The sequence below is a fragment of the Canis lupus genome, chromosome 8 (assembly GCF_003254725.2).
Source record: "Canis lupus dingo isolate Sandy chromosome 8, ASM325472v2, whole genome shotgun sequence".
Taxonomy (NCBI): domain Eukaryota; kingdom Metazoa; phylum Chordata; class Mammalia; order Carnivora; family Canidae; genus Canis; species Canis lupus.
This window is the reverse complement of record NC_064250.1, coordinates 38577221-38601516: the sequence shown is the minus strand read 5'-3', so window position 1 is coordinate 38601516 and position 24296 is coordinate 38577221. Positions and strand designations below refer to the sequence as shown.

The window sequence follows — 24296 nt, the reverse complement described above, 5'->3', positions numbered from 1 at the left end:
GTAAATAAATCAATCTTAAAAAAAAAAAAAGAAGAAGAAGAAAAAGAAAAAGAGAAAGAAAGTGATCACTAAGAATAGTGCCGTGAACCCAACTGATGAAATCTCTCAGAACCACTGTTTAATGTTTCCCCTTGGTGTTTGGTTTGGGGTATTTTCTTTAGTGTATAACTCACGTGGAAGATTTCTGTGGTCACAACAGAGCCACATTCCCTGCTGCCACTACCTGCTCTTCCTATCAATATTCTACATAGTCTTACTGAAGATTTGCAAATTACTATTACCTTGCTCTGTTCCAAGCGCTCTAAAGCTTCTTTGTAAGATACTGGCAACGGAAACATGGACTGCCCAAGAACTGTCTCCATTTGGCTTAGGTTAGTGCAAACTTTCTCCTTAATTTTTCTATAGCATTTGTAATTCTCAAGACACCTAGGAAACACAGGGGAAAAAAGTGATATTAAATTTTATTTGGTACAATAAATTTTGGACTTCCCAGAATGAATTCTACATACTTAATAAAAAAAAAGTAGAATGTAATTCTCTTTTTGCTATTCAATGTTTTTCACCCAATTTTTATTGACTATCTCCTCCTCACAGGGACCTGTATAAGGCTTTTAATGCAAACTTAACAGGCAGATAAGACTTCTCAAAACAGCTAAACTGTAAAAACTGCATTCTTTAACACTGCTAATGAAGTATAAATTCTTCATTAAAATTCTGAATGACAATTCTTGTAGAAAACCACTTGGTCTTAAAAATGCTCATTTCTTTTGAACCATTAATTCAACTTCCACAATTTATCTTAAGGAATTAATTCTCACAGTAGAAATTTATCCTAAATTTGGTAAAACCTTCTGCATAATAAAATCTTTTTACTCATTAAACTATTAATTAAATTGGAACATACTTTATATGTAACAAAAGATATGGTTTAGTAAATTACAAAGATCCATTTTATAAAATATTTTATAGCAAATACAATTACTTTTAGGAAGTTTTGCACAATAAGGGAAAGAGAACATGTTATACAGTCACAGGAAAGCAGCAGCATATTTTTATAGACCATAATGTGAGATATTAAAAAACTATTCATTTACTATGAATAAAATTGTATGTATAAAACTGGTAGCCTAAATCCTTCACTGAAAACAATTAAAATTCAGTATCAAATATATATTTTTTAAATTATTAAAATATAATAATAAACTGGAAAGGAATTCAGGTATATTCACAGGTCCAAAACTATATGAAAGTGGAAATAAAAGAGAAATAAGCTGAGACCTAGGGACAGTTTTTCACTTTGATGGCATTTGCTAAGTTTTAGTTTTATTAACCTTTCCCTGGAATGCTGGAGGACAGAAGATAAACCATCAATCCAGGATAGGTATTTAATAGGAAACCCTCTCTGTAAAGATATTTGTAACTTATGTAATAAAAGACTAGCTTCCAATATATAGCATAAATACCTACAAATCAATAAAATAAAAAAAAAGGATGAGCAACCCAATAAAAATTGGGCAATGGCTTGAACAGGCATTTTTCAGAAGATGAAATATGAAAGACCAAGAAATACTCAAAAAAGAGGCTCAAATATATTAATAATAATAGAGATGCAAATTAGAACCACAATGAAATATCACTTTCTCAACCATCAGACTGGCAAAAATTAAATCTCTCTCGGGACACCTGAGTGGCTCAGTTGGTTAAGCCTCTGACTTCAACTCAGGTAGTGATCCTAGGGTCCTGGAATGGAGTCTGCTTGTCCTTCTGCCCTTCTCTCAACTCATGCTCTCTTTATCTCTCTCTAATAAATAAAATCTTAAAAAAAAATTAAATCTCCCAACATCAAGTATTGGTGAGGATATGAAATAGTTGGAACTTGGAATGTTATTGGAACAATTGTCTGAATAGAAGTTGGGATGCCTGGGTGGCTCAGTGGTTGAGTGTCTATCTTCAGCTCAGGGCGTGATCCCCACTCTGGGGACTGAGTCCCCCATCGGGCTCCCTGCGAGGAGTCTGCTTCTCCCTCTGCCTATGTCTCTGCTTCTGTCTGTGTGTCTCTCATGCATAAATAAATAATATATTTAAAAAGAATAAATAAATAAGTAAAATCATTTGGAATTTAAAATGTAAGGTGTGCAAACTTTTTCACCCAATAATCATAATCCTTGGTATATAGTCCAGGGAAGCTCTTACATTTAAAAATGTTCCCTTTGGCCCTATTTGGAAGTACAAAGACTAGAAAAACCTAAATGTCTATCAATGGCTGGCTGACTGAATTTTGCTATAGATAAGAACATGAATAAACTTCAGCATCATAATGATGAATTTGAAAAAAAATGAAGTGACAGATGAATACATATACATGAAAATGTGCCCCACACACACACACACACACACACACACACACAGTAAAAATGTTTTAAAAAGGAAGAAAATGGTAAATAAAAAATTGGGCATAATGGTTAATTCTGAGAAGAGGAAAGGACCACACAAGAAAATGCAAGTCATGATGTTTACCTTTGAACTTCTGGATACAAAGTTGTTTGTTTTATCATTAGTCTTTTATATCACATGCAGACTTTTATAAACATTCTGTTGTATGGGCTCAATATCAAAAACAAAAAAAAGGTAAAATATACAATAAAACATTCGCTATGGTTTTCTATAGGTAATGATTTTTCAACTTCTCCAGACTTTCGAAATTATTTCTATGTATCAATGTTAATTATAAAGAAAAATAAATCTTAATTTTGTTCTTAAAGCATTACCTTTAGAAAGAAGTACGTACCTTTCTATTTCACTTTTCTTTACTTTGGCTGCCTCCCTCATGGCTGAGTCCTTAGAAACTAATTCCTGTAAAGTATACTGGAGTTGTTGTTTGGCTTCAGGGCTGGATATAGTTCCCAGTTTCTCAGTGAGGTCCTGGATGTCTGCCATTGTGGATTGTAATTCCTCTTGTTTCCAGTAAGACATCTCCAGTGGTTCTTCTGGATTATCAAGGTCTACTTTATGGGATGCAACAATGGCTTCGCAGGCAGTAAAGATCCCCATTGCCCTGGTGATTGCCTCGTTATAGCGTGTCATACTTTCATAAGCATCATTCAAGACATCCTGGTGAATAGAAGAGTAAACGTTGTGACAAAGCTGTCAAACTTTGGGGATTTATATCATTCTTGAATTTTTGTAGTGCATTCATAATATGTCTCAGTCTTAAAAGGGTTAGCATCTCCTACTTTTAGTTTGACAATATTATCCTATATTTAAAGACAAATAACTTTGCACAAAGAAAAATTATTTCCAGATTTGCTAAGAAGTCTACTCTAAATTAAAAAATGCATTTTATGAATCATGTCTGATGAGCTCTTCTATTCTACAACTCTTCTGTTACACTATGAATTAAATAAAATAATTGAATATATTTAATGTATATAACTTTAACCAATATTTGTTGGGAGGGAGGAATTAAAAGAAAACACACAAAATCCCCCCAGTTTTCTTGTGGTTTAAAAAAAAAAGTTAATTTATTTTAAATAAGTTCTACACCCAACATGGGACTCAAACTCACAACCCTGAGATCAAGACCTAGCTAAGATCAAGACTGATCTTAACTGACTAAGCCACCTTGGTGGCCCACCCATCTTGTGTTTTTAAATAAATGGTTCTGCCACTAACTTAAGTTTTGAGTGCATTACTTAATGCCTCCAGACCTTAGTCTTCTTACTGAAATAACAAATAGTTGAAATAAATAACTTTATTTTTATTCTTTTTAAGATTTTATTTATGTATTCATAAGAGACACAGAGAGAGAGGCAGAGACACAGGCAGAGGGAGAAGCAGGCTCCATGCAGGGAGCCCAATGCGGGACTCAATCCCATGTCTCCGGGATCACGCCCTGAGCCAAAGGCAGATGCTCAACCACTGAGCAACCTAGGCTTACAATAAATAACTTTAAAGGTCCCTTCCAGTCCAGTTCTAATCCTATTATTTTGGAGATTTATGTCATTGTTTCTGGAAACTATTAAAATCAAGTAGAGAAGTACTGAATTTACTCAATATTTGTTAAGTACCAATTTAAAGAACATACTAGAATTCATAATATGACTACACTTCTATAGCATTTATATATATCAAAATATTTCAGATATAAAAATACTTCAAATATATTATCTAATAAATTTGAGTTAAAAAAGGGAGTTAATTTTCCCATTCTATAAATTTTATGCAACAAATTCTAAAAACACAGTGAAAGGCATTATATTAAGCACAAGGTTCTAATAATGCCTAAGCTGTCTATCCAATTAGTGCAGAAAAGGAGGGAATATGTTGAGTCATTCTGTAACATAAGTCAGAACACCTCTCCTGTTTAAAGGATCAGACTAAATATTTTAGGCTTTGCATGCCATCTGGGCTATCACAACTACTCAACCCTGCCGATGTAGCAAGAAAGCCGCCATAGACATTCTCTAAAGAAATGAGCATGGCCAAGATCCAATAAAACTTTATTTACAAAATCAGGCACTGTGGGCAGATTTGGCCCATGAGTCTTTATTTAATGTCCTCCACTTAAAATCTGACGATTTTTTTTTTAATTTTTTTTTTTTTAAATCTGATGATCTTGATGCAAATCCTGGCTGGGGGCACCTGGGTGGCTCAGTGGTTGAGCGTCTGCCTTTGGCTCAGGTTGTGGTTCCAGGGTCCTGGGATGGAGTCCCATATCCGGCTACCCGCAGGAACCCCCTCTGCCTATGTCTCTGCCTTTCTCTCTCTCTGTGTTTCTTATGAATGAATGAATAAATGAATGAATGAATGAATGAATATAAATTTAAAAATAAAAATCCTGGTTCTGTTACTGCTGCAAGAACTGGGAAAACAGTTGATGGTCCTGAACTTAAATTTCTTTATTTTAAAATGGGTCTAATAATAGCATCCACTTCCCAGATTCACTGTGAAGATTAAAAATAAACTACTCAGCACAGTGCCTAGACACTGAAAGTTCTAAATAGATGTGGAGTTATTATCGTATGTTCTTTGCACTACACCGTCTTTCTTCCATTATGCCTATTTCTAAAAATTAAACAAAGCTCTATTGAGCTTAGACTACATGGGATATAGAAAAAAAGGTGTCACACTCCTCTTTCCCATCTATAATGCACTGTATTCAGATGTAAAATGAGTTGGGATCATAAGATGGCCTACTGAAAGTTTTTAAAATGGCTCTTCTATGGAAAATGTTCATGTAGAACCTCAAACTTCTTGAGAAGCACACATACTGAGTTAAAACCTCAAACCATGAAATACAAAGAAATGCATTAACCACTTAATTAAGAAAAAAGCCCCTTACTGTGCGTAAATCAATGCTTGTATTAAGCTGCATGTGAAGATCTTCAATGTCATGCAATTTTGTCTCCACTTCACAAGTTTCCAAAGAATTTTCTTCTCTTTGCTTCTCAATAAGGGTCATAGCTTTCAAGCTATCCATTTCCACCTGAACTTGCTCTTGAAATGCTTCACAATTCTCCTTCTCATTTTGAATATGTTCAATGTCCAAATTTATGAGTAAAGGCTGTTCTAACTGAGACTTTATCTGATTCAAAACATGTATGGAACTTTCCAGTTTGTCCTGAAAATTCTTTTCACCCATTTCCTTTGGTTGGGATTCTAGTACTTTGTCTTGGAGAATCTTGTGTAACTTGTCATTTTCTTCCACACACAGCTTTATTTGCAGGATTTCTTTCTCTTTGAATGAGTCATCAAAGGTCTTACTTTGATTTAAATTCTTTATCATCTCTTGACACAAGCACATGGCTTTCTCAATTCTGCGCTGCAAAATTTGAGCACTGAGCAGACTGCTTGCTGGGGAGGCATGGGGCATTTCCAGTAGTGCTTCAGCCCTTGTCTTAATTTGCAAATCCATAGCCCTCAGTTTACTAAGTGATGCTTGATATTTGCCACGTTCTGCCACAAGTGTGTCCAGCTGCTTAATTTTTTCTTCAAGTTCCTTTTCTTTTTCAAATACTTGGGCTTGTAATTGGTCAAGCTGGGAAGAATCCCAGTTTAGTCCTAGAGAGTCAAACACTTCTTTGAGTTTCAGTACCTGTAGGATGCGAGACTGAACACCAGTGATTCGGTCTTTAAGACTATACAGCTCCTCCTTCACATCTTCATGTATTTCTTGATTTAGTGGCAGCTCACTGTGCTGTATATGGTCAACCTCCTTCTGAAGCACAGATGCCTTTTCATGGTATTCTCTGTAAAAATGTATCTTGCGTTCTACTTCATTGCATTTATTTTGTATGACTCTTTGTGTTCTGTTAGCTCTAGTCTTCAGATTTTTCAGTTGGTCACCCAGAAATAATCTTTCAAACACACATAGATCCTTGCAGACGTCTGCCTGTTCCTGAAGGCGAGCTGAGATTACACTCTCTGCTTCTTGCAATGCCTCCTGAGAACTCGTCAAAGTGACATGCTCCTGTTCTAGTTCAGGTTCTGTGGATGCTGTTTTCATCTTGGGAATGATCTGTGCTTCATTTTCTTGAAGTGAAAGTTGAAGCTTCTCTATTACTGCAATAAATCTGTTTCTTTCTTCCAATTTAAATTCTAATTGCTGTGATCTTTCAGTTGACTTTAAAATCAGCATTTGGTATTGATTCTGTAAGTCCTGTAGGAGGTGATTTAAATCATTGCTCTCATCTGCTGTAAGGTTAGGAATATTCTTTTTGACCTCTTCAACCAACGACTCTACAGCCTGCTGCTTATCCAGAATGCCATCGTGTTTAACCTTGCATTTTCTGATCTGGGAAAGAATATCATCCGGGAAAAGGGAAATGGTAGGGGTGACTTCACCTAGCAGATTCTTGACCCACTGGATAATCTCTTTCATCTTGTTCCTTACTTCACACTTTTTGATCTGATTTTCCACCTTTATGTTTAACGGCTCCAAGGCTTCTAATTGCTTCTGCAGATTATTCATTGCATCTTCCAAAGCATTCTTTTCTTTTTCCCCCCAAATCCTCTTCATCTGAAATTCAGCTTTCCCTTTTAAAACAGAAAATTGATGTTTCATATTCTGGAGTTCAGTGGCCAAGGCAATTGTGTTTAGGCCCCCATCCTGTTCTTCCATAGAGTTCAGCCCTAACTGTAGACTCTGCCGCTGCTGCTGTACGGAAATTTCAAGGTCTTGGATCTGATTCATCAGAAGCATAAATTCATCATGTTCCACTACTTGCTGGGAATACTTCTTTTGAGCCAGTTGTTCCACTTGTTCCCAGCTATTTACGAGTTGCTTGATCTGACTTTCCAATAACTTCTTATCCATGTCAGTCAGACAGTTCGATACATTTTCCCATTCAGTTTTCATCCTGCTTAAAGGATCTTTCTCTTTTTCTATTGATGCTAGGAATTGTTTAATTTTGGCCAGATAGGTTGCACTGTCCAGTGGTCCCCTAAAAAAGAAGGGAAAAATGGAGCTTCTTTATACTTATTACATATCAACATGAGGTTAGAGATCATTAAAAGAAATTAATTCTTCTGTGAATTCCCAGAAGAGAAGATAAGGTTGTCTATTAAAGCACTCTGTCCTTAAAATAAAAATCAGAATCTGGTTGTGTGGCTTTCAGTTAGTGTATGACGATGTACAAAGCTTATCTATAAAATATGTATCATAAAAATGCAGAACCAGGGTGCCTGGGTGGCTCAGCGGTTGGGCGCATCTGCCTTCAGCTCAGGGCATGATCCTGGAGTACCAGGATGGAGTCCACATTGGGCTTCTTGCATGGAGCCTGCTTCTCCCTCTGCCTATGCGCCTGCTTCTCTCTTTCTGTGTCTCTCATGAATAAATAAATAAAATCTTTTTTTAAAAATGCAGAACCACAGGAAAGGAGTGAAGAGTGAAGGGAACAATGTATGTAAAAGTACTTACTCTGTAACTGTAAAGAACTTGCACAAAGCTGAGTCTGGGACTAAGAAATTACTCCATCTTCCAACCACTTTGTTATCGTTTTGCCAACAATAATGGCTAAGAGAGTATAATCATCAGGCTAATATTTTTAATATAAAACTGTTTCCTCAAAGGGATATCACTGAAAGTAAATCCCATTAAGGCAAAACTATAACATCAATCTTTTTACCTTTTATTTTATTTTTTAATTATTTATTCATGAGAGACAAGAGAAAGAGGCAGAGACATAGGCAAAGGGAGAAGCAGGATCCCCCCTGGGGAGCCCGATGTGGGACTCAATCCCAGGACTCTGGGATCACACCCTGAGCCAAAGGCAGAGGCTCAATCACTGAGCCACCCAGGTGCCCAAAATCAACATTTTTAATAGTTAAAAAGGGTTTACACAATAAGATTATATCTTTATTTTATTTTCCATTATTTTCAAAGCCAAAAGGAATATATGTATATAAAGAAAAATCATTAGGATAGATACATATTCAGTATTTCCAAACTATTTAACCCAATTATGCTGATACTAAGCAACTGTATACATAGGATATTTCTCTCCACCCCCATAGTTTAGAATAAACTCTTGACACAAAAGAGTGCTGAATTACATAGAATTTAAATCGATTTGGCAGAATTTCACTTGAATTAAGAAATTAATTTGTAAAAAAATATAATTTAATTGTAAAATTAATACAAATAATATAAAATTTATTGCATGAAACCAACAGTTTTCTTCAATGGCCTCCATATGGAATTAATTTCATACCGTAGTATTAAAATCATATCCTGGATCCCTGGGTGGCTCAGCAATTTAGCGCCTGTCTTCAGCCCAGGGCGTGATCTTGGAGTCCCAGGATTGAGTCCCACATCAGGCGTCTGCATGGAGCCTGCTTCTCCCTCTGCCTGTGTCTCTGCCACTCTCTCTCTCTCTCTCTCTGTGTGTGTGTGTCTGTCTCTCATGAATAAATAAAATCTTAAAAAATAATAATAATAAATAAATAAATAAATAAATAAATAAATAAATAAAATCATATCTTTCATAGTATACATTCTTAAAACCCTGGGCCTGTCCATGGCAGTGAAGCTTATGCTTGAATAAAAAGAATGCAAGTTCTAAATTCTTTTTTTTTATGATTTATTTATTTTAAAGATTTTATTTATTTACCTATTTTTTTTAAGTTTTCAGCTCTTCTTCTTTTTTTTAATTTTTATTTATTTATGATAGTCACACACAGAGAGAGAGAGAGGCAGAGACATAGGCAGAGGGAGAAGCAGGCTCCATGCACAGGGAGCCCGACGTGGGATTCGATCCCAGGTCTCCAGGATTGCGCCCTGGGCCAAAGGCAGGCGCCAAACCACTGCGCCACCCAGGGATCCCTATTTACCTATTTATTTGAGAGACAAAGAGAGAGAGAGCAAGAGTGGGAAGGGCAGAGGGAGATGGAGAATCTCAAGTAGACTCTACGCTCAGCGTGGAGTGCCACGCAGGGCTCAATCCCATGACCATGAGATCACAACCTAGCCTAGACTAAGAGTCAGATGCTCAAATGACTGCACCACCCAGGCACCCCTATTTATTTAAGAGAGAGAGAGAGAAAGAGAGGGCAAGTAAATGGCGGGGCAGGGGGCAGAAAGAGAAAAATCCTGAAGGAGACTCCCTGCGGAGTGCAGAACCTGATGTGGGCTGGATCCAAGGATTCCAAGATCATAACCTGAGCCAAAACCAAGGACCAGATGCTCAATCAACTGAGCCACCCAGGTGCCTCACAAGTCCTAAATTCTCATACTTACACTTTTAGACTTTCCTTTTCTGTCAGCAAGGCTTTCACTGAGGATTCAACTGCAGCAAGGTGCTCCTGAAAATTGTTAAGGAGTTCATATTGGCTTTCTTTCTTTTTCTTCAAAGTAATAAGTGCCTGAAGCAGACTGTCCAAGTGGTGCACTGAATATCTTGTACTGTGAAGAACCAAGGCACTTGCTTCTGCTTTATTGAGACATTCAGTTTGTTCTAGTGGTTCAGTGGCTATTTTCTTTGCTTCCAATAGGGCATATAATTCCTAAAAACAAGTCAAGGAAATCAATAAATACATAGTCCCTCATTTACTCATTAATTTCTTTCTTTCCAGTAACACATTATATCCCAAGAATAGGTTTTAAATATTTCATTTGCACACAGAGAAACTAAGGTGCTGACATTTAAAAGCTTTTTTTCACTAGAATCATGTTAAAATCTAGATTGAAACTCACAATTAGTCTAGCATTTAATAGCAATTAGATTTCCTTATTATGTTAAAAGGTTCTGCATGTCTAAAGGAAGATTTATTTTTTTCAAGTTGTTCTAGATTTATATACACTCCATTTATATCCATCCGTTATTTATATATATATAAATATATACAAATAAGATATATATATATAATATTTTTATTATTTACATACATCACCCCTCTTTCCTATTTTAAATACATGTTTACAGCCATGCAAACTCAGTTAAAATTGTAGGGGTAATTTTTTAAAAAACATGGCCATGTATCGGACTTTTAGATTATATAGCTATTAAGTACATAAATATATAAACATAGTTATGTAAGCACAGCTGTAAAAACAAAGGAGTATCCCATAATGTCGATAATTAGAAAAAGTAAACTTGTCAGAATATGAAGAATACATCTAAGAAGAGGAATGATAAGTCAGAATTTCCAAATTTTGTTACTAAATAAGTAAGTTTTTAGTAACTTCATGAAAAAGACTAATGTTCATTAAACTCTTCCACTTTTTAAATGGAAAGATTTATACAACTTACTGATTAGTACATAATTATATAGTTACCAAATTGATCATCAGGCAAAGGTTAAATAAGACTTTTCATTCTGTGCAAGCAAGTTACTGGTAATTAAAATATATTGTATTGCACTGGATAAATGATGCAATCATGTTGTCAATGTTTTTCTTGTTTCCATACCTCTATCTCTTTTAATTGTTCATTTCTTAACATAACATCTAATTCTAAAGGTTGATTTTGCAGCTCATTGACTTTATGCTCATCTTCAGTGTTTTTCATGCTTTCTTGAACATTGAGAGAAAGTTGTTTTGACAAAACCACTTCCACAGCTGAATTCTGAAAACATAAAAAGATTAATTGCTGAATAATCTACCTTACCTTACAAATAAATAATATTTCTTTTTCTTGGTGAAAACATTCTAGTTCCTTCTATTTACTCAGATTAAAGACTTTCCAAAAGTATCTTTGGGCACCATCAAAAATTTCCATACACTACTTAATGCTGTTGTCGATATCATATGAAAAAAAGCCTTTTTTGTCAAGATAGTATAGGATCTATGATTATATCATGAGGCGCAGTCTAGTCGTAAGGAAAAAAAACGGATATGGAAAAACAAAAGTTCCAAAGTTTATGCTTAGTATTCACTGTGATGCAGAGGGCAGGGCAAAGAATCAGCATTCAACATTACCTACTGATAGTTTAAAATAGTAAGTGGAGAGATGGCAGGAACACCAAGATTTCATGGTATTAAGAATGAATTATTCCTTAAACCAATTAGTAGTAAGAATTCCAAGCTGGGTAAGGCAGGTTATCTGTATAGGAATGTGATCTTTTCTGAAACCTGCAAGAACTTGAGTTTCTCATAGGGCACACAGAACACCTGCTTCATTCATTCATTCATTCATTTTTATTTTTTTAAGATTTTATTTGTTTATTCTTGAGAGATGCAGAGAGAGAGGCAGAGACAAGAGAAGCAGGCTCCATGCAGGGAGCCCAATATGGGACTTGATCCCGGGACTCCAGGATCATGCCCTGAGCTGAAGGCAGATGCTCAACCACGAGCCACCCAAGTGTCCCTCATTTGTCCTTTTAACAAATATTTGTTGAGTATGTAAATGTCCCAGGTGCCATGTCCATAATTTTATTTTTTTTTAACAATTTTTCTTTTTTTTTTAATTTTTATTTATTTATGATAGTCACACAGAGAGAGCGAGAGAGGCAGAGACACAGGCAGAGGGAGAAGCAGGCTCCATGCACCGGGAGCCCGACGTGGGATTCGATCCCGGGTCTCCAGGATCGTGCCCTGGGCCAAAGGCAGGCGCTAAACCGCTGCGCCACCCAGGGATCCCATGTCCATAATTTTAAAAGATTTCCATTATTTTGGTAAGGTAGTAGTTTTTATCTTCCAGTTACTTTATAAATGAAATACCATTTGATTTTGGCATATCAGTAAGGTCTATATCAAGTCTATGAATAAGATGTGTCCACATTTCCCAACAAGGTAAAAATTGTTGTCATAAAAAATACCACCTAGATAGCAACATAGAATGTCAATGATAAGGGAAACTGGGTAAGAGATATATGAAAACTCTCTGTATTATCTTTGCAACTTTTTCCATCAATGTAAAACTATTCTAGAGTTAAAAGATTATTTAAATAAGACAGATGTACAGAGTTGTATGTGTCTGGAGCTTTACCAAAACTGTTAAAACTCAGCTGACCAGCATTACTGGTTTTGACATAGCACGTAGCACAAGTCACTTCTTTTAAAAGGCTACAAATGATGAAAATGATTTTGTGAATTTCCTCCGTTCCTAACAATTTAACATGTAAACTATAGTTAAAAATCTACAGGGAAGACAGCATCTTAGGAGGAAAGATCCAGGAAAGCTATGAGAGGAACAGAGAGCTGCTACACCACAGGCTCCATTGGGCTATGGGTGCTCCTTGCCATAAGCCATAATCATGAGGTAGATGCCTGTCTCCCACTTGGTGCTTATTGTTACTTAGAGTCCTCCCACAAATTCACCTGCAGAACAAGAGTGCCTGAGGTGAAGCTTGAGGTATTGGACCTTAAGAAGACTTTACTTACTATTAATCATCTACTAAGGATTCAGAGCCCTTGGTCTATCTTACGTCATAAACCAGTGACTTGAGAACTACCAACATTTTGCCACTTGTAATCTGCCTTTCGTGGTCAGAGAGAGCATTCTGAAAAACCTGAAATCACTCGTAAAACACCACCTGTTTACCAATTCCAAAAGCCATGTTTCTACCTTGGCAGAAAATCCAACAGAATCCCTCAAACGAACATTTCAAATTTAAAAGGTAACATTCCCTTGCTCATGCCAGAAAGGTTGCAACACAGACTCAAGGTCCTGATTGGCTCCTGGAAAGATTCTTTTGTAATCAGTCATCCTTTGCTCATCACCTCTGACTATATTTTATTTTGATTCTGCAGTCTCATTTGAATGATTTTATTTTAAACATGACATTTCAAGCACAGAAAAACAAAATATAACTTATAGTCATTAATCATGGTACAGATAAAAGTAATATAATTTTCCATATAACAAATATAATTTAAAACTCTATATTCATCCCTCTTCTCTTCTTCCTCACAAATAACCACTATTCTAAAATATACACATACATTTTTAAAAAATATATTTATTTATTTAAGTAATCTCTACCCTAAGCATGGGGCTCAAGCACACGACCCTGAGATCAAGAGTCACACATCATCTTAAAAAAAAAAAAAAAGAGTCACACATCTTCTGACTGACCCAGCCAGGTGCCTTGACACATACATTTTTATACATTTACTACATATATTAGTATTCATACAATATTTTATGTATTTTAATTTTTATACAGCTGGAATCATGTATTATCATTTTATAATAATTTGTTTTCATATAACAAATAATTTGTTATTTTCCACTCAGCAGTATGTTTTGCGGTTTATTCATGGTGACAGATATAAATCAGGTACAGTCATTTTAGCATAGTATACCATTCTACTGTCTGCATGAACATGACTTACTTGTCTGTCAGGCTACTGTGAACATAATATTGTTTCCAGTTTTTCTTATTAGAGATACTGGTCTGACAAACACCCTTGTGTAGACCTTTTTGCACATTTGTGTGAGTTGCTTTGAGATATTTTCCTAGAATTAAAATTGTTCCTTTTGATTATCAATAGTTGTTACTTTGTTCTCCAAACTGCATTACAGTTTTTATTCCCTCAGCATGGTAAAAGAATTTCCCCTAATCCTCTCTGATGTTTGGTGCTAACAGACTTTCATTTCTGCCAATATAATGGATGTGAATTTAACATCAATATTGTTTTAATGGTATTTCTCTGACTGCTAAGGAGACTGAGCTACTCTCCTAGAAGAAAACATGAGCAGTAAGCCCTTTAACATATGTCTTAGGAAAAAAAAAAAAAATGTCTTAGCAATATTTGTTTGGACCAGTCTCTTCAGGCAAAACCAACAAAAACTAAAATAAACAGGGGCAACCTGGGTGGCTCAGCAGTTTAGCACCGCCTTCAGCCCAGAGCATAAGCCTGGAGTCCCGGGATCGAGTCCCATATCGGGCTCCCTGTATGGAGCCTGCTTCTCCCTCTGCCTGTGTCTCTGCCTCTCTCTCTCTCTCCCTCTCTCTCTCTTTCTCTCTCTCTCTCTGTCTCTCATGAATAAATAAATAAAAACTTAAAAAAAAACTAAAATAAGCAAATGGGACTATATCAAACTAAAAAGCTTTTGCACAGCAAAGGAAATTATCAAGACAAAAAGGCAACCTACTGAATGGGAGAAGATATTTGCAAATCATATACCCAATAACAGGTCAACAGCCAAAATATACAAAGAACTTACATAATTTATTTAAAATAACTTGATTTTAGAGCAGCCTGGGTGGCTCAGCGGTTTAGTGCTGCCTTTGGCCCAGGGCATGATCCTGGAGAACTCAGATCAAGTCCCACGTCCGGCTCCCTGCATGGAGCCTGCTTTTCCCTCTGCCTGTGTCTCTGCCTCTCTCTCTCCCTCATCCTTTATTCTCTCATGAATAAATAAATAAAATATTTTAAAAAATAAAATAACCTGATTTTAAAAATGGGCCGAGGACTTGAATACACATTTTTTTCCAAAGAAGACATACGGGTGACCAATAGGCACATGAAAGATGTTCAACATCAATAATCATCAGAGAAATGCATATCAAAATCACAGTGATATTACTCAGCCATCAAAAATATGCAATATTACCACTTGCAATGATGTAGATGAAACTAGAGAGTATAATGCGAAGTGAAATAAGTCAACAGAAGACAATTATTATATGATCTCACTCATATGTGGAATTTAAGAAACAAAACAGGAACATAAGGAAAGGGAGGGAAAAATAAAGTAAGATGAAATCAGAGAGGAAGACAAATCATTAGAGACTCTTAACTACAGGAAACAAACTGAGGGTCGATGGAGGGGAAGTGGGAGGGGAAATGAGGTAACTGGGTGATGGGCATTAAGGAGGGCACGTGATCTAATGAGCTCTGGGTGTGATATGCAACTGATGAATCACTGAAGTCTACCTTTGAAACAATAATATACTATAGGTTAATTAATTGAATTTAAATAAAATAAAATTAAAAAAGAACACAAGATATTACACATGTTAGATTGGCTATTATTACAAAGGCCAAAAAATAACAAATGTTGGTTAAAACGAGGAGAAAAGGGAGCCCGTATACACTATTGATAGGAATGTAAATTGGTTCAGTGACTGGAAAACATCATGAAGGTTTCTCAAAAATTTAAAAGTAAAAATACCATACAATCCATCAATTCCACTTCTGGGCATTTATCTGAAGAAAACAAAAACACCAATTTGAAGAGATACATATCCCTATGCCATTACAGCATTATTTACAACCACTAAGGTATAGAAGCCATAAGTGTCCCTCAATAGATATGGATAAAGAAAATGTAGTCTATATATGCAATGGAATATTGCTCTCTCATAAAATAGAATGAAATCTTATCATTTGTGACAAAATGAATGGACATTGAGGGTATTATGCTAAGTGAAATAAGTCACACAGATAAAGACAAATACTGTATGATTTCACTTATATGTGGAATCTAAAAAACAAAACAGAGGGGTACCTGGCTGGCTCAGTTGGTAGACCATGCAACTCTTGATTTGACATTAATTATTCAAGCCCCACACAAGGCACAGTGCTTACTTAATTTAAAAAAAAAAAAAAAAAAAGCAAAATACAAAAAACAAAACAGGAGTGCCTTTGTCCCGAGTTATGATCACAGGGTCCTAAATCAAGCTCAATAGCGGGCTCCCTGCCCAGTGCTTCTCCCTCTCTGCTCACCTCCCCGACTTGTGGATGTGCTCATGTGTGCACATACTCTCCCTCTCTCCATCTGTTTCTCTCAAGTGGATAGATAAAATCTTAAAAAACAAAACAGAAAGAGACTTGTAGATACTGTTGATTACCAGAGTGAGGAGGGCTTGGAGGGTTGGGTGAAATAGGTAAAGGGGATTACGAAGTACTCATTTCCAGTTATAAAATAAGTACGTCATAGGGATGTAATATACAGCATAATGAATATAGTCAATAATATTGTAACAACTTTGTATGGTGATAGATAACTAGAGTTATCCTGGGAATCATTTAATAATGTATATAAATATCAAATCACAATAATGTATACTTGAAACTAAAAGGATATTATATGTCAATAATACTTAAAAAAACAAAAACTGCTGAGTGAAGTAAGTCAGTCGGAGAAGGACAAACATTATATGTTCTCATTCATTTGGGGAATATAAATAATAGTGAAAGGGAATAGAAGGGAAGGGAGAAGAAATGTGTGGGAAATATCAGAAAGGGAGACAGAACGTAAAGACTGCTAACTCTGGGAAACGAACTAGGGGTGGTAGAAGGGGAGGAGGGCGGGGGGTGGGAGTGAATGGGTGACGGGCACTGGGGGTTATTCTGTATGTTGGTAAATTGAACACAATAAAATAAAACAAACAAACAAAAACAAAAACTGAGCTATTCTCATGCTCATTAGCCATGAGTCTTAATCTTCTATGAATTACTTTTGCATATCTGTTTCCTATTTTTTACTGGGTTGATTTGTGATTTTTGGTGTTTATTTTCATATTCTGTATACTAATCTCTTAACAGTTTTTTTCACTGCAATGATTATCTTTCCAGTAGATCGTCTTTAAACTTTATATGTGAGGTCTTTTGTTGAACAAGAATTTAATGCTTTAATGCAGTCAAATTTAACAGACTTTTCCTGTTTTGGATTCTATTTTCTATTTTCAGGGCCTGTTTAAGAACGTCTTCTATACTCTGAGATCATAAAAATATTCTTTATATTTTCTTACAAAGGTTTTAACATTTTTCTCTTCACATTTAAGTTCTTCTGTAATATGCTTCTGTGTGAGTTTTGTGATAGATGAATTCAGTCTTTGTCAGAAAATTTAAGTATTTTGCCTCACTCCAGAATGATAGTTCAACTGGGTATCAAAGTTGAATAAGGTTAATAACTTTCTCCCAGCCCTTTGCAGATGCTATTACATTGCCTTCTGGCTTTCTGCTGAGAAATATGTTGTCAACATAATTGTTTTTAATATGGTTGCCTTTGAGATACTTCTTTTTGGCTTTATTGATTTATTGTTTAGCCTGTTCAAGGCTCTCTATACTTTGTGAAACTGAGAATTCATACTTTCCCTCAACTCTGAAAATTCCCAGGCTTGTTTTTCCTCCATCCTCTATACTCTCTCCTCCTAGAACTCCTATCAGACTTGTGTTAGAGCATGTCAGTACATCTTCTGGGTCTCTTAGACTTTCTTTCCTATTTTCTATCTCTTTACAGCTCTGTATTGAATTATAGGTAATTTTCTCAGTTATATATTTTAGATAATTAATTACTTTCAATCTGAGTCAAGCTTGCTGCTTAACCTGGCCAGAGCAATCTTAATTTCAATTACTAATTTTTTATTTATTGAATTTCCATATGGTTCTTTTTCAAATCCTACCTTTTTTTCTCATAGTATTTTATCCATCCTTATGATTCAAATCCATCTTTTAGATCACTAATCATTTTATTATTGTATATTATATTTCAGATTGCTGCATTATCTCACTTTCTTAATGTAGTAATTCCTCTCATTTGTAGTAATGAGGCCTCTTCCCTGGTGAACTGCAACTTTATGTTCTTCATTGATTTTTTTTTTTTAAAGATTTTATTTATTTATTCTGGAGAGTCACAGAGGGAAACAGAGACATAGGCAGAGGGAGAAGCAGGCTCCATGCAGGGAGTGATGTGGGACTCAATCCCAGGACTCCAGGATCACACCCTGAGCCAAAGGCAGATACTCAACCACTAAGCCATCCAGGTGTCCCAGTGTTCTTCATTGATTGATTGGTTGATTGATTGATTGATTGATACTAACTCAATATCAGGCTTTTTTTTTTTTTTTTAATTTCACTGTGGGAATTCCTTTGGCATGATTGATAAAATGACCCCTTCATGTGGATTTGTGCTTACTTCTTCCAAGTATACCACGGAGACAGGCAGGTAGGTAGATAGATAGATAGATGATAGACAGATACAGGGACTGATCTTATTAATTTATTTTTTAAAGAAGAGGTCTACTTTTTTAAGATTTTATTTATTTGAGAGAGAGAGGGGTGGGGGAGAGAGGATGAGCTGGGGGAGGGAGTGGGGAACAGAGGGAGAGAAAGAAGCAGGCTCCCTGCTGACCTGGGAGCTCGATGCGGGGCTTGATCCCAGGACCCCAGGATCATGACCTGAGCTAAAGGCAGATGCTTAACTGACCAAGCCACTGAGGTGCCCCGTACAAAGGTTAATTTAATGTTCATTTCTTGATTTGAGCTACTCTAAAATACAAGTAGTATAGATTTGGACTCCAAACCTATTTGAGATATAGGTTTAGTTTAGATTTCTCATGAGAGACCTTTTCTTTCCACCTTTAGTCCTAGTCCTTTCTCTGGGTTAGAGATTTTCTGGTCTACCTTTCTTCTGGGGTACAAACTTTTCAAAGGCTTGTGTCTATTATGGAGTATCCAATTCAAAACATGGCCTCTCATGAGTCCTGATGACCTCTAAGCCCCTGAACATCTTATTCTTTCCTTCCCCACTATTCCTAGAATTTCTCTTAAAACTTTTAAAATTTAATTAGAATAAACTCATAGAAAAGTATAACTTTAATTTTTAAAAGATTTTTATTTATTTATATGTTTGAGAGAGACAGAGAGAACAAGTGGGGAGGACAAAAGGAGAAGAACAAGCAGACTCTCTGCTGAGCCGGGAGCCCAGTGCAGGGCTTAATCCTAGGACCCTGGATCATGACCAGAGCTAAAGGCAGACACTTAACAACTGAGCCACACAGGTGACCCCAAAAGTATAATTTTAAACAGTATAATAAGTGTACATATTGAGTCTCTGAGCATAAATGGAATTCTTAGAGTTGATAATTTTTTTTAAAGATTTATTTATTTATTTATTATAGACAGAGAGAGAGAGAGAGAGAGAGAGGCAGAGACACAGGCAGAAGGAGAAGCAGGCTCCATGCCGGGAGCCCGACACGGGACTCGATCCTGGAACTCCAGGATTGCGCCCTGGGCCAAAGGCAGGCGCCAAACCAATGAGACACCCAGGGATTCCCCAAGTTGATAAATTTAAAGTGGATAAATGACCATTGTATCAGAAGACTGGCCGAGTTATATTGCCCACTATGTTTATTTTTAAAGAAATGTTACTTTTTCTTCAACCACATATCTTTCCTTAGAGTTTGGCCTATTTGAAAAAAGAAATAAGAAGTGAGAGAAAGAATATCATCAACTCTCCTTAAGGGCAGGGCCATGATATTCTCATCTAAAGGTGTCTTAATTCACAAAGTAAACCTTTTAGGTCAACATTTAAAACAGTGGGCTTTACATAATGGAGCACTGTATCTGGCTTAGCAAACAAATAAACACAGCCAGCAGAAGTAAGCCTGTCATTAGCTTCACTCTCCCCTTTCCCATTCAGGGGCAGTGGCCCCATGCCTATAGTAATTCTGGAAAGTGAGAAGCCTAAATCTATCACTTGTAACCTGCCAACAGTAGGATAGTATAATACAAGACTAGAGGATATATTCCTTTCTTCTCTAAAGCACTCCAATATGAAGCAGTGAAAAACAATTTAAAGATAAACATACATCTTCACCACTAGAGACAAACTGAAAGGCAGATCAACACAGTCTCAGCGGCTGCCTCTTTGTGTTAACATAATGTCTACAATGTTAACATGACCTGTAGGGCACTTGTGACTCAACCAGCCTTGCCTACTTCTCAGGCCTCCGCCCGGTCCCTCTCCTCTGTCCTCCACCCTTTCTAACTCCTCAGACTGTCTCTCACCACAAGAGGAAATTCTGCTTCCTCTATCAAAAATGCTCCCAACATTCAGCCCTGAGCTCTGTTAATTCCAACCCACCCTTCGGGGCTCAGTTAAAATATTTCCTTAGAGAAGCTCTCCCTGACTACAGCTCAGGTCAGACTTCTTTATTGCAGACTACCACGGAAATGTGTTCCTTCATTTAAGTTCCTGTAATCAGGTTCTTATTAGTTAATTAGTTGATTAATGTATGCCTCCTCCTCTAGATTAGCTCAATGAGAACAGAGACCATGTCTATTTTTGCTCACCATTGAACTCTCATTGTCTGCTCAATACATTTTTACAGAATAGATGTGTAGATTAAGTCATATTAGACAAAAAAAAAGAAGAATTTTATTTAGTTTTTGTTTGTTAAGATGAATCATCTGTGGGTTATAGAGTAGAAAGAAATTGAGGATCCGCCTATGTAGCTGTTGTTGAGCAGACATCTGCGAGGAATGACAGCAACAGGCTTTGGTTGGGTTTACTGAGAGTAGAGAAGGTTCAAAATAGGCACAAGAACACAGCAAGAGGTCCACTGAGGTCAGAGTGCACATTAGCATATATAAGGCTTCAATGAACAACCCACATAATACATTCAATAAAAGGGTGGGATAAGCAAACGAGCATCAGGTTGGGTAGAGGACATGGGTTCTAGTCCCAGTGCTGCTGGAATATGAACTTGGCCAATAAATATCTCTGATTTCAATTCCTTCACTTGAAATACAAGGGCTAGCTTAAAAAGTTTCTAAGGTCCCTCAGCTTAAGATTTCAGAACTTCAGAACATATTCCCAAATGCATGCTGCTCATAGATGTCAACACTATGTACACTATGTCAGTCACTTGTCCTGTTAAGGAATAAATCTTGGATTATGAAAAATACTTCTGGAGTAAGAAGTAAGATTTGATTATGGGCCAAAAAGAGCAAAGTAGTGCACACTGAAGACACAGTTGGCATTCGGCCCAACTATGTGTCCTACTAGAATTTTTTTTTACTGAGTTATAAGGATAAACAACACCAAAAATAGACATCATTTACTCCAGAACTGAAATCTCTCTACTCAGTAAGTGGTTTTCCTTCTCATTCCAGTACTGTGTTTTGGTCACTCACCTAGAGCTGGACACCCTGCATATTTTGCCTGTATCTGTGACCATCTACTTTCCAGAATTTCTCTATGGATGCCTTCTTAATCATTGAAATTACAAATGCTCAGAAATTTTTGAAAAGAACAAAAAACAACTCAGACATACTAACAATTACACCTAATGACAAGGAATTCAAAGAAGTAATTATAGACAAAAGGTTTGTTTTTTTTTTTTTTAGGAGCAATTATGTCATGTAGGTTGGGAAGGAGGGGGCAAGAGTCTTTAATACCAGTTGATTTGTAATGTTGCTTTGTGAGTTTTCAGAATAATAACAAAGAATGTATTACTTTTCTTTTTTCCTTCTTTATTATTTCCCTTTTGAATACCTTAAAATATGAAGAGATTAGTCAGTCTTCAATTTTTATCATATCCTAATGTGTTATTCACTTCATCTATACAGGAAGGGGAAGTGGGGGATCCCTGGGTGGCGCAGCGGTTTGGCGCCTGCCTTTGGCTCAGGGCTCGATCCTGGAGACCCGGGATCAAATCCCACGTCGGGCTCCCGGTGCATGGAGCCTGCTTCTCTCTCTGCCTGTGTCTCTGCCTCTCTCTCTCTCTCTCTCTATCTGTGTGACTATCGTAAATAAATAAATTAAAAAAAAATGTTATATAAAAAAAAATTAAAAAAAAAAAAGGAAGGGGAAGTGGAAGGCAGTTCTGTCTTTTAATATTTAAAAACTCTTAGAAATTCACTTTTAAGGGCACTTGGGTGGCTCAGTGGTTGAGTGTCTACCTTTGGCTCAGGGTATGATCCCAGGGACTTGAGATCGGGTCCCTGCAGGAAGCCTGCTTATCCCTCTGCCTATGTTTCTGCCTCTTTCAGTGTCTCTTATGAATGGATGGATAAAATCTTTAAAAAAATTTTAAGAAAGAAATTCACTTCTACAAAAATACTATGATACTGGATCACAAGCATCATAACCCTTCAGTCTGCATGTTGTAATTTCTTTTGCCTCCAGGTTTGCCTTAATATTTTGTTATTAAAGAAAAAGTCAGCTGAAGGTCCATATATAAGTTATCCCCTAAATTTCATCTAAAATGAAATTCTTGGTAAGGGATTCAAATACATACATGCTATAATGGCAATTTTTGAAAAATGCAATCATACTTTCAACAAAACTCTAAGATCAAATAAAACTTACTAAAGTAAAAAGTAGAAGAAAATAAAAATGTTTGGGGATCCCTGAGTGGCTCAGCGGTTTGGCGCCTGCCTTCAGCCCAGGGCGTGATCCTGGAGTCCCAGGATCGAGTCCCATATCAGGCTTCCTGCATGGAGTCTGCTTCCTCCTCTGCCTCTGTCTTTGCCTCTCTCTGTGTGTCTCTCATGAATAAATAAATAAAATCTTAAAAAGAAAAAAAAAGAAAATTTTCCTAAAAATTCTTCTGGAGGCGATTTTAAATAATCTGATAAAAGCTCCTCCAGATTCCAAAAAGGCATGTGAAATTAGCATTAATTAAATACCTAATTAGTGTTAAATTTTAAATTGTGATAACTGTATGCCCCTATTCTAGCAGAATGATTAATACAAAAGAGGCATCAATAAACATTTTTAATGAATTAAGTGCTTATTTTCACTATCACAATAGTTTTTGATTAATCAGACTTAGAGTTCAGTACACTATGCTTTTATGTTATTTAGAGACTCCTGTTTAAGCTTCTACACTTGTGTCTTACACATGTTTTGAACACTTTTAGTAGCTGTTCAACATTAAAATTGTTCGTGGTCTACACAGTCTAATGTTATATAAAATAAAGTTAATACAGCCAGTTTTTAGGGCAAGGAAAATAAAAGTACAAATGCTGGGGGAAAAAAAAGTTTCATAACACAAAAGAGTAAAAAGTCATAATAAAATATTGCTAGAAAATTAGAACCACCTTCCTCTATCTCAAACCAGTGACATTTATTTGAAGACTTAAGTACCCCTATCATTTTTTTAGATTTAAAAGTAGCTTATCTCCTCCTTCACAAACACAGGAATCTTCTGACCATTACACAAGACATCACAAATTAAATAAAAATGTATATTACAATATATTTGTTTTACCTAAAAATATTTTAATGAAGTACCATAAATTATAAAGAATTCATCATTCAAGACTAAGTAAAAGCTTAATAAATTATAAAAACTCTTATTGGATTATGATCTTTACTTAATTTTCAATATGCTCTATTAAATTTTGGGAGCTCACAGCCAAAATGGGTCTGAGAAGCTAATTTTAAAAGTTATTTAGCAATTCCCTTTAGCAACATTATGTATTAGGATAGAAAGCACTCAGATATTTTTTCTTTTTTACTTATCTACTGCTATTTAATACTGTTAAAAAAAGTTTCTTTTATTCACATAATTCAAGAGTTACATGCATGGGCCCTTCATTCTTTAAGACATTTTCATTAGCAATATCTAACACTGCTTGTGGGATTTATAAGTCTTTTCTCATGGCCAGACAGGTGCTCCTTTGGCATTTAACCTGGTTTTATTTTACCAACCCTAGAGAATGCTGTTTCCTATAATCTTCCATACATTTCTGTTTTATTTTGGGTTTTTTAAAAGATTTTATTTATTTATCTATTTGAGAGAGAGAGAGAAAGAAAGCACAAGCAGGAGGAGGGAAGAGGGAAAGGGAGAAGTACACTTCCTGCTGAGCAGGAAGCTCAACATGGGGCTCAATCTCAGGACCCTGAGATCATGACCTGAGCCAAAGTTAGACACTTAACTGACTGAGCCACCCAAACATCCCCGTGCATTTCTGTTTTAAAACAACAGAAGTGTACATTCTTTTCATCACTATCGATCACGTACTCCATAAAAAGCTGAGATGAGAACTCACACCTAAATGGTCTATCCTTTGCTACTCTCACACTGGACCCTGGACTCTGAGAGGCTGCCTATCAGGAAGACGCTTTCAAATATGGGTGACTGGATGGTTCTTTGCACCTCTTCCATTCAAT

At 36.2% G+C, this 24296-nt stretch overlaps 1 protein-coding gene across 5 annotated transcripts in view; it reads right to left on the bottom strand.

Moving 5' to 3' along the window:
• The window catches only part of SYNE2 (spectrin repeat containing nuclear envelope protein 2), a 319917-nt gene that overhangs the window by 135390 nt on the left and 160231 nt on the right, over positions 1 to 24296 (bottom strand). For all 5 annotated transcript variants that reach the window (XM_025442804.3, XM_025442803.3, XM_025442805.3 and 2 more), the window contains 5 exons: positions 10908 to 11063; positions 9737 to 10002; positions 5342 to 7442; positions 2789 to 3111; positions 282 to 426 (listed from right to left, as the gene is read on the bottom strand). In XM_025442804.3, coding sequence (XP_025298589.1) covers positions 282 to 426; positions 2789 to 3111; positions 5342 to 7442; positions 9737 to 10002; positions 10908 to 11063 — 2991 coding nt within the window. The remainder of the gene's footprint in view (positions 1 to 281; positions 427 to 2788; positions 3112 to 5341; positions 7443 to 9736; positions 10003 to 10907; positions 11064 to 24296) is intronic.